Source organism: Atta colombica, unplaced genomic scaffold (genome assembly GCF_001594045.1).
Source record: "Atta colombica isolate Treedump-2 unplaced genomic scaffold, Acol1.0 scaffold58, whole genome shotgun sequence".
Taxonomy (NCBI): domain Eukaryota; kingdom Metazoa; phylum Arthropoda; class Insecta; order Hymenoptera; family Formicidae; genus Atta; species Atta colombica.
In genome coordinates, this window is record NW_017259548.1 from 833,519 (window position 1) to 844,930 (window position 11,412).

The 11,412-nt window shown below is 36.6% G+C and overlaps 3 protein-coding genes across 4 annotated transcripts in view; 2 read left to right on the top strand and 1 right to left on the bottom strand.

Annotated features, from left to right (window-relative positions):
• Positions 1–5,345, top strand: part of LOC108692084 (intersectin-1) — a 23,009-nt gene extending 17,664 nt beyond the window's left edge. Inside the window, exons 35-37 of one of the 2 annotated variants that reach the window (XM_018200199.1) lie at positions 255–428; positions 551–699; positions 5,267–5,345. In XM_018200199.1, coding sequence (XP_018055688.1) covers positions 255–428; positions 551–696 — 320 coding nt within the window. In that variant the 3' untranslated portion in view covers positions 697–699; positions 5,267–5,345. Of the gene's footprint in view, positions 1–254; positions 429–550; positions 700–1,689; positions 1,927–5,266 lie in introns of those variants that run through there. The other variant, XM_018200201.1, reaches the window with a different exon arrangement.
• LOC108692085 lies at positions 1,454–9,250 on the bottom strand. The gene is made up of 2 exons (XM_018200202.1): positions 8,734–9,250; positions 1,454–5,564 (listed from the first exon to the last, which is right to left on the bottom strand). The coding sequence occupies exon 2, from the start codon at positions 5,546–5,548 to the stop codon at positions 1,676–1,678; it is 3,873 nt and encodes a 1,290-aa protein (XP_018055691.1). The 5' UTR covers positions 5,549–5,564; positions 8,734–9,250; the 3' UTR covers positions 1,454–1,675.
• A 172-nt stretch (positions 9,251–9,422) lies between these two features.
• LOC108692086 (protein CREG1) overlaps positions 9,423–11,412 on the top strand; it is a 4,833-nt gene continuing 2,843 nt past the window's right edge. Inside the window, exons 1-2 of the mRNA XM_018200203.1 lie at positions 9,423–9,780; positions 11,124–11,278. Of these exons, the coding sequence (XP_018055692.1) occupies positions 9,516–9,780; positions 11,124–11,278 (420 nt within the window). The 5' untranslated portion in view covers positions 9,423–9,515. The remainder of the gene's footprint in view (positions 9,781–11,123; positions 11,279–11,412) is intronic.

Sequence of the window (11,412 nt, forward strand, 5' to 3'; positions counted from 1 at the left end):
TTTTCAAAATCTTTAAGTTTAAGATGAAAATGTCAGACAAAAATTTCAGACAAAAATTGTTTAATTACTAGGGGGAAAAAAATGATGACCTTATTTGATTTTGAGATTTTGTCTAAAGCATTTTTAAACTTAGAAAAAATCGATTGGAAGAATTAAAATGATTCTCTGTATATATTTGTATATTAGAATTTGCTGTTTACAGTAACAGACTGGTCACATGCATATATAAGTGGTTTTTTTTTTCTTTTTTCTAGGAAAGTGTAATGCATTCTGCAAAGTATCTATGGGTTCTCAAGAAGAAAGAACGAGTGTTGTATCCGGAAGTGATTGTCCTTTGTGGGATGCGTCGATGCAATTCCAAGTCAAAGATTTGTTCGAGGATACCCTTTGCATCACCGTATTCGATAAAGGATACTACAGTCCTGATGGTAAGTCTTTAGTATGGAAATTAAATAATTTCACACAAATATATGAGAAATTAATAATTAATTTTCTAAATCGGTAAACTTCATAATTTTTCTTATGTTCGCAACTTTGTATGTTACTGTAGAGTTTCTTGGCCGCGCTGAAATCAGAGTGGCTGACATAATAAGAGACAGCAAAAATTCTTGCGGACCAATTCAAAAGAGGATTAAGCTACATGAAGTCGAAAGTGGTGAAGTCGTTCTCAAGCTTGATCTCCGACTGTTTGGATAAAATGTATGTTACGAAAGCTTTTAATCTAAAAGTATGCATTTATATAAAAATTTATATAAGACTTGTATGATAAGTACGTAATAGAAAAAAAAATTGCAAGAGAGAAAAAAATACCAAAAATTAATTTTTCCTATCTCTTCTCCTTTCTAAAAATTCAGAATAATTTTAGACTATTTAATTTTTATACACATTTGTATAAGAAAAAAATGTCTTTATATAAAAATATACTGAATACATTATATGTATATATATGTAAATAATATATATAACTGACTTTTTTAAACATAAAATTTTGCGATGTAACAATAGGTTTGTTCGCGTCGCAAGCTCCAATATGCTCCTATCACCGCTCCTACTCATTCTATCAAGCGCGTTGGAATGAGTAAGAGCTATGATAGGAGCATATTATAACATGTTGGAGCATGCGACGCGAACAAACCTAAGCAAGAAATGACGTGAGAAAGTGTAAGGTTTAATTTTTGGATTTTTTATGTATATAATTGGGAATACTCAATAAATATAAATATTACAAAAAGTATTGTCCATAAAAAACTTATATTTTTATTCAACGTTTTAATACTTTCGATAAGTTTATATACTTAGCGATACGTGCATCAATATTTTCTATTTCAATACTTAGCTGATGATAATGCTAAGCATAGCTTAACAAATGCTAGTCATTGCATAAATCATATATCATTTTATATCGCGACGTTCTTATATATTAAGCGAAATAAAAATAAAATACAGTCTTCTACTGTTCGAGTTAATTCTATCGCGAAGAATCTTTTCATCGAGCAGCGCGCAGAGACATTCGCTCTTCATTCTCTTTACTACGCGCATACGTTTCCCTTTCGTTTTTGCTTTCGCCAACGTTTTCGTTTACATATACGCGAGAAGAGTAATAATGAGTGCGAACGAAATGTCCGAGAGCAAAACTCAAGAGAAAAGAAATGAAGTGGCCGATATTCTTTAAAAATTATCCTCTATCAGGTACAGGCAACATTTTTTTGGAGTGCCTGGGCATGTTTGTCTCGGTGTCCATATCGGCGACGTCGTGACGCTCCACATCCTCCGTAGGAAACTCGTAGAGCGGCTTAAAACCACCGAAGAGCTGCGGCTTAAAATTATCAGCATCGAACTCATTCCTCTCGGTCTGCGTATCGTTCTCCGAATCGGCAAGTTTCTCCTCGGCGGTACCACTATCCGATTTCTTCTCCACTCCTGCGGGTGGTTCGACGACGACGACACTCCAACCATTCTTGCTGGGCGTTTCGGCGCTCATACTAGCCACGAAAGGAGCCATGAAGTTTTGCGGTGCCGGTGCTGAGCTGGAAGAGCTGGACGGCTGCTGCGAAGGCAGTAGCTCTGTTTGCTTCGCGTCGATGCTTGCGGCAGCATCATCATCGACATCGAATCCTTTGTCAAGATGTGCCGGATGTGGCGCGTACGTCGGTGTGTAAACGTAAGCGATCGGCGTCGAGGTCGACGTGGTTGATATCAAGCTCGACGACGATGTCGCGATCGATGGTATACGATGTAATGTTACAGAGATCGCCGCATCATTCTTCTTTCGATACGGTGAAAAGTCCTGTAAATATGGAATCACATTCACCGCATCGTTTTTCTCGTTCTCTCGCTCATTCGCGATCGCGGCGGAAGCCTGCTGTCGCTGTTCGCTGGGTATCAGGACGGGTGTCTCCTTCATGCCGACGGGAAAGACGGACGATGGATCGGGCCGTTCTAGCGGATAAGGGAAGTCTAAAGCAACTGGTCTACCACTGTAAACGGTATGCGTATCATCCTGTTCGTTTTGCAGTAGAGTATCAGGTGGTAACGGTCGCTGAGGGCCTCGTGTACCCACGACGACGCTGCCGTCTTTCTCATTGGAATCGTCCGAGTGTATGTTGACCGCGGTGTTGACCGGGTACACCACGTACACGGGTTGTTCTGGTATTTCTGACGGATCGTGATTGTCCGATTTTCTGCGTTCCGCTTCGTGCGCGAGCACAGGTTCCACGGGTTGCGTCAGTTGAACCTCATCACCTTCGTCGCCAAATTCACCATGATGCTGTATCATCTGCAGGGTTGTGACGCGTGGTGGATCCGCCGTTCTACGTTTTGGAAATAACGGCGGTCTAGGCGGAGTCATTGGCGGTTCTTCCGGATATTTTTCCGGACGCTCACTTTCGCGTTCGTCCGCAATTTCGCTCTTACTCCGATCCTCATTTCTGCTTTCACCGCCCTCGCCATCATCACCATGAGGAAGCAATCTATTCGACGACGCGTTCTCCTCCAGGCGCGATATGGAATTAGGTATCCCAGGCAGAATCGGGGGACGGAGCCTTCGTATCGTCGGGTCCATCTCGTGAGATAGGATGGCACCGTCCACTTTCGGCGTGAAGGCTAGTTTGACCGCGTGAATCGGTGGCGGTGGTGGATTCAAACGCTGAAGATGCGAGAGTGGTGGTAGCGGCAGAGGTCTTCGTGACGGATGAACCGGCAATGGTTGTCTGATCCTCGTGGGTACACTTTGTCCGGCCGCCATCGTTCCTATTACATCCGGACTACGATGACCATGCGACGCTTTCGCATTAGGTCGGAACTGGGGTAAAATGTTAGGCAGCTTTGTATCCGCCGGATATGGACGTTTCCTTATTCCCATATCCATTGGAGGTACTGGACCCAGATGCGGCTTGATACGCGGCGGCAAGGGTAATCTCTGTGGCCTCACCTGATTCGGTCTCGGCGGCTCAAACTGGTAATAATAATAATTTGACGGCGGTTTAGTGCTCTCTGCGGGTGGCATCAGATCCTCAGCGAGCTGTGGCATATTTTCGATGACGTTCGCGGGAGGATTGAACTTCGTTTTGTTCATTGATGTTGACGTTGTCAATGTTATTTTAGGCGGTAACTCGTGAACGCTGCCATCCGCTTCATTTATGATCACAGTATGCTCCTCTTTCAATGTATTTTTGTTCTTCGTTTGTTCTTCTTCCGGGAAAATTACGTAGCCGGAATCCTTGCTTGCGTTCTTCGTATCTTGAATTACCGTGACAGCAAGAAGAGGACTTTGAGGTCTTGTCGGACTAATTTCATTGCTGCTTTTCAAAGGACTAGGACTGGACCACTTCTGCGTAACGCGTTCAGGATTCAATTCGGTAACGGAAATAGGCAAGTGCTCGTGTTTGACTTCCTTTGAGGGATTGTGTGGATCATTACGAAGTGGCCAGAATATATTGGTTTCGGACGAGCCACCGTAAAGATTTTCTCCAATGGCTGTTCCGACCGAATAATAACCACCATCGACGTTCTGGCGATTTCCCAGAACAAAGGACACTGTATTTTGATCCGGAGGTATCACGATGTTACTTGTGCTTTCTATCACTGGCGCTCCTATTCTGTTTGGTTCATCATTAAATTTGATTATCGGATTCGGTCTATATCTGTTGAAGGGCGACGATGAACTAATCGGATGGTGCGATACTATTGGGAATTGCAATGGTTTGTTCGCAGGTACGTCTTTTTGGATCGTGGATAGCGTCGAAGATACGGAACGCAAAGGCGCAACCGTAGTCAATGTCGTGATTTCTGCTGATGACTTGGGAACCGTCGATGTCGTGCTTACAGTTGTCATCGGCGTCGTTGTACTGGAAGTAGTCGTAGATGGTGTCGACGTGTCATCTTCCTTTAATAAATCTAACCATAAATAGGAATAGTTGTCTTCATTGTTGTCAGCACTTTCACCGTTTGACTCATAAATATCATACGACTCTTTATGTTCTTCATTTTGCGGTTTCGTTTCGTGGGCTACTACCAAATTGTCAAGATTCGACTGATCCTTGTAACGACTAGTGACCGGCGCCTTATCCGTTGTCCCTTCATTTGGAGATTTTGTCGAAATATCGCTTGAATTTCGATGAGATCCCGTGTGAATAGAAACATGCAGCTTTTCTATTGGTAAAAGATTCTTCTCATTTTCCGCTTCAAAACGGTCGATTGGGTGAAATATGATCGCAGTATTGAACGGTTTCCACGTAGTTACAACGGGTGCTTTGGTTGAGGTAGAAAGCGCAGAGTTTGTCGGTGATGCGAAAGTCGTTGAAGGACTCGTAGTGCTCGTCTCTTTCGTTTTAAGATCGTTGACAGTCGTAGTTCTGTATGTGCTCGTTTTTGTCGCTGGATAGCTTTTGACAGGATGTACATATAGATCGCTCTCCGAATGTCTATGATTGTATGTGCTGTAACTGTTGGTGCCACTCTGTACCTTCGTATTCGCGTACGAGTTCGAGATCAACGGATACTTATCATTTCCATATTTGTCCGAAGAATAATGAACGGGTAAATTGAGAAAATCGTGAAAGTTAGGCGTGATCTCATTCGGGCCGTTCCTATCTTTGTTCCTTATCTTTTCCTGTTTTGCGTACACACTCCCCTCAGCACCCCTGTTATCATCACCATCTTTGCTCTCTTTGTCTTCTCGCTCGCGATAACGACCAGTGTAGTTAAGAGCTTTGACAGGCGGTGCCTTCTCGAAATCGATTTTACCGGTTATCGGATCTTTTTCCAGAGAGAACGGTTTGCCACCATTGAAGGCGAAAGGCGGGATATGGTAACGTGGAACACCGTCGACGCCGGTTGAAATCTCAGTGCCAACAGCAACGGTGCTCTCTGCCGCAACGAGATCCAGGTCAAGGTCGTCCAGACGTGTTTTACGTCCCAACACGGAAGAGCTGTCGATTTTACCGGACCGAGTCGTTGACCCCGCATTGTTATCCAAGTGGCCGCCCATCAGGTATTCACCTGACACACATACCAGAAGGACGAGGAGCATCCACAGGCGTCTCCGCATCTCTCACATATGATGCCTAGACAATCGTGCTTATGATTAATCCGATGATAAATAGTTCACAATATCTGTGCAATAGTATTTAATCTGTAAGCTTTCCTTTTTATTAATTTATTCTTATTTTCTCACGCCAGCTTTTCGCGTCATACTAATATTTAAGCGACGGTAATTCTTATCTCAATTTCAAATGCGGGTTTTGCATTTCACATCAGTAAAAAGAAATGCATTAAAAAAAAAACATACGACCTACATCCAGTATGATTAAACATTAAATTTATGTCCCACTTACACACGTTTATCTATGGAACATGTGTACTACAGTGTAGTCATAGCTTAGTTTGTTAGATATATAATAAGCTGTGAATGATTCCAGAAATATTACTGTACTGCGCGTTATGTGTCTTACGGTGTAATATAGTAATGCCAAATGAGACTTTAATTATAAATATAAGGCCATTATTCTAAAACAAGTTCCATTTGATCGATTGCGAGTAAGATAAATAGACGGTAAATTCATGCGCGAATTTGGTAAGGATTTATATATGGGATAAATGCAAATTCGCACGTCAACATAGACGATAAATTTGTATAAGACAGTAGACTATTACGTCAAGTGGAATTCCGTTCAATGTATAACGGGTTTTAGTAACTTTTCTCCTTGTCTTCCTTGTCGAACCGTCTTTTTCTTTTCTCTTTCTACACGTTTTCCGTACGAATCTGTTTTGTTTTCCTTCTAATTTTTACGGATCCGATAATCTATCATTTTATTAGCATATAGTTTTAAGAATGTATTACACCAATTTTTACATAAATAGCTTAATACTTTATGCTTTATTTATATTTTAAATAAACTATATATACATACAAAACATAACATTCTATGTTTATAACATTCTATTTTTATTCAACAATGCATTTTTATGATTTATTTATTTTGTTATTTTTTATTACTATAATATGTAAAATTTTAAAAATAAAAATCTCAATTTTTTTTGTATAAGTATTTTAAGTATTCAAAATATTTTATGCAAGTTTTATTACGATACAGAGATTGTTTTGTAAATAAACAAATAAATAAATATTATTTATTTACAGAATAACTAATCTCTGCATTGTAATGAAACTTTATATTAATCATCTTAAATATTTAAACTATTTAAAATATACTCGTACAAAAAATTGAGATTTTTGTCATTATTTTATAATACATTTTTATACAAGTAATTTATAATACGTTTCCATTAAAGCAAAAAATATTACTTCTTATTGTAATTGAAATAATTTTTTATTCAAGTTACTTTTATTATAAATGCGATCTAGAACAATCTGTAATTTTTTTCATTAGTTTGAAAAATGTGTAATTCATTCTTAATATCCAGGTCGAATAACGTTGCATAGTGACATGTATTCGCCCGTTAAAATCATCTAATGCCGTTCACTATTCATAACACGGATTGTAACAACGTTCATGGTCGTGACCCGGTGTCTCGATATTTTCTGACATGGTGAATAGGACGCGCCAGATGATGTTGGTCAGTATGACCCACTTTGTTTCGGGGTTTTGTCCTCGAATTGTGTAATTTCAGTTTCGCACGCGAACCTCTAGAATCACAATCATGTTTTTCGCACATGATCATTTCGTTTTCGATTTAGTGTGGCTTATTCATGAGGCATGTAAATAAATTTCAAGACTATCAAATTAATATCTTTTTTTTAAATGATTTTTTTAACTTGTGTTACAATATCTATTAAATATTTTAACTTTAATTCAAATAGAATTAAAAATTATTCATTAACGTACAAATGAAAGATTCTACAGGTCCCTATTAGTTTTATTGTTAGATTTAATCACTTGATGAATCTATCGCACAAATATTGCATCGAAAAACGAAATTTACTATTAATTGTATGAAACTTTTAAAATTAATTGTATATAACAAATAATTTTTCACAAAAGAGAAGTTATTATACCTCGATTACGTGGAAGAACAGTATAAGGTCACGGACGGGTCGAGGCCACCTTTCAGCTTCTCGCAATTCTTGCTTTTGTGATTGTTCACTAATTTATCCACACACGATTTTCGATGTAACATCTGATGTTTAATTAAACGTAGCAATCGCGTAAGTTTGTGCGTAAATATGTGATTTTATGAAAAATCGCTTCTTCCTGAATGCAATCAACGTGGATAAAAAAACGATAAATCAGAGCCACGAGAAAGAACGTAACCCTGGATGAAGGTCGTATAACGACTGAACAGTCTTGTCGTCAGGACGGTAGCAAGAAGACGAAGAGATGGCAAGAGGACACGCGGTGGAGGAAGATCTCGCTCCAAATGACCCAAAGAGTAGGAGAACACCATTCGCAAGGTAAAGAAGAAATGAGGAAGCGCATGATTACAGAGAGGCGATAGCTAAAACCCGGCGTGATATTCAATAAGATAAAAGGAAATAACGGAAATCTGCATTTATTTAAAAAATGCGTAAAAGGCGGAAGATAACACGAACGAACGCTTTTCAATACACTTTCCATCAAATGTTTTTACAAAGCTTTATCTTTATAACGTTAAAAATTATTTATTAAATCATATACAATGGTGAACTCTTAATATTAAGTTACGATCGGGTCATTCGTGTTTTACTCATTTCTTTTCTTTGAAATAATAATTAAGCAAGAGAATTTGCTAAGAGAATTTGATTAAATAATGGTCTCTATCCTTTCTTTTTTTTTTACAAAATCTTACAAATATTTTCTAAAGAGGTTAAAGTATACGTAAGAATAATTACTTAATAATTTTTCTGTACCCGTACAAGTGACGAAAATTAATCCAGATATGAACGACTCAAGAGAAAAATATTTTATTTAAAGTACAATATAAAAATATTTTATTAAATTCAAATGCAAATATCCATTCACATTCTCCAACACATTCTTAGAATACTAAATGTACATTTAATATTCTAAGAATATGCTTAAATTAAAATATTAAATTAATATTATGCGCCTATAGGGAGAATATTTGCATTTGAATTTAACAAAATATTCAGCCTATAGAGCTGTAATAAAAAATTTCGCGTGTATTATTGACAATTAATTTCTAAAAATTTTCAATAACGATGAGGGAGATTTTCTCTGATGAAGAAGGCATAAGAAGGGCGTGCTATCACGATCGTATTGCCGCTAATATTACCGTACGATGTAATGTATAGCGTGGGGTACACGGATATCATCGTGTAGGTGTCCGTTCGCTGTTGCTGCTGCTGTCGAAGGATATACAGAGTCAGGGGCGGAGAAACGGTACGTAGAACAGTTAGACGACGACCCACATCGAGCAGAGTGCCTCGCAGCGGCCGGCGTACCAGTTTCTTCGACCTTGCACCACAACCAGGCACCACAAACGATCTTCTAAAATTTTATTTTAGAAACTGTCGGGGGAATGATTCATTTATCTTTCCTGAAAAACAACGAAATGTCATCAATTTATAATCAACCATAATGATATCTAAAGTTAAAAAATTCATGAGAATTCCACTTCACGAAGACTCGAGTCGTAACGGAGAAAATAACATCCAGACGCATCAAATGTAGACTGAAGTCGATTTCTGCTCGATATGTCTAATTCTTTTTCATGATATCGATAGCTTAAAAAAAATACAACGCGATATTATGAAGAGATTAAATTCAGAGATATCTTTTTCACACACAAACTTCGTCACGTCACATAGCAATTTGCTGAATGTACGTGACAATGATACGAGCTTACGCTCGAATCTGATTTGTTGAATCCGCGCGATTGTTCTCACCGCGCAAGTCGCAAAAATCAGTTATCATTAGTCTCGTTATTAATTGCGAAGTTTGTAAAGCGCGCGCAGTCAGCATTAACCACTTACTCCCGAGCTTACCTTAATTGAGAGAGAAATAGTACTGAGCATAGTCTTGCTTACGCATCGTGAAATATACATAGCGCATATCATGATGTCGCGAATCGCGATCATCATCGCTCTATGCGTTCTACTGAGCGAAGCACGCAATTTAAATGAAGTGAAAGATACATTCTGGAACAAAATTCAAGAGAACGTTGAAACGAGTAAGACAAAGGATGAGTTATATAAATCTGTCGAGTTCTCGAAGCGTTCAATTGAGTTCGACGATGATCAAGAAGTTCAGCTGAGAAATACTCAGACATTACAGAATTTACCACCGGCTGTAATGGCAAGATACATCGTTAATCAAGCTGGTAATCAATGTGATAGCATTAGCACCTACTAAATAATAAGTTTTCACATTAATAAAATAACAGTTATTTAATAAAGTAATCAAGATTGAGTAGTTAAAAGTTAATAAAGTTAAAAAGTTAACAATTTTTAACTTAACTTGGTTAATTTTAATTTATATTAACTATTTTGATTTTAACTACTTATTTGTAAACTTATTTAACAAATATAATATTAAATTTACTTGATAATCCAAATTGTTTTATCATTTGGATTTTAATCTAATTTTAAAATATTACATTTTCATTTTTAGCTAATTTTTAATCTTAATGAAATTTTTGACTAAATAATTTTTTTGTTCAACTTTTAAAATAATTAAGTTAATTTTATAGACTAATAACTTTAACTTAACTTTGTTAAAAGATAATAATTAATTTACTCAAGTTTGATAATTATGTAAAATGGTGTATAAAAGCTTATTCATTATGAATTATAAATTGACATTCTAATACATATTTAATAAAATATATATTAACACACACATACACAAAGATTATATGCTGATATACTCTACATCTACAATTTTGCAATATATAAATATAATTGCAATATAAAATATCTGTTTATAAGAGAGGAATCTGTTTAAAATATTCTTATTAACGCGTGCAAATAGCTTTTATTCGCTATCTCACTTAATATGTAAATATATATAGTTAATGAAATATGTAAATATATATTGTAAATGAATACAAATTGTCATACACGATTTGCATCGTTTTATCATGCGAATCGAGATAATCATCGAAAAATAAAAGTAAGATAAAAAACATACTTGAAGCAACATATTATATTAAATTATCGCGTTTCACTCATACGCATCTTGTAGATGAAATATATATACGTACACAGCTATTTGCTGCTTATTTCAACAGAATACTGATATTTTGACCTCACGCCAGACATATTTGATTTGGTATCAACTAATAAATAACTTGAGTCACTGTCAAATACAAACTTTAATTACTTAATGAAATTAAAACACGTAACGGATTCCAAATCAGTACATGATTTTAAAATTACGTATTTTGAAACACACATGATGATGTTATATGTACTTTTTTCTTCTATTGTCTTGTTCTACAGTCGTTGTACAGTCGTAAATATAAGAATATTATTTTCAGAAAAGAACAAAGAAAACAAAGAAATTACAAATGTTTCAAATCTATCTGAAAAGATTAAAATTGTAATTTATTGTAAAATTGTAATAGAAAAGGGATATGTGTTTTATAAAAATGTTTCAGCACTTTATGTACCATTAACGTATCTATTTATGCATTCAGTATTATATGGATCTATATATTGATAGATTGGGGGGCCGTAGCGACGATAAGCACAAGAAAGGATATTCCAAGCTTTCCCGTTGCAAATTTGGTCTCCATCGCCGATGGGCCTGTGGGAGGCGGTACTGGAATACCATACATGTATCTCACCCCTTTGGACTATACTGCTCAAGATCTTGCTGTAAGTATTGATAGTGTTATAGTCGTGTATTGGAACAAATATTGTTTGAAAGGTATTTAAGTATAAATATAGGTATTGCATGGAAAAAGTATTTAATTATATATATAATGAGTATATATATATATATATATATA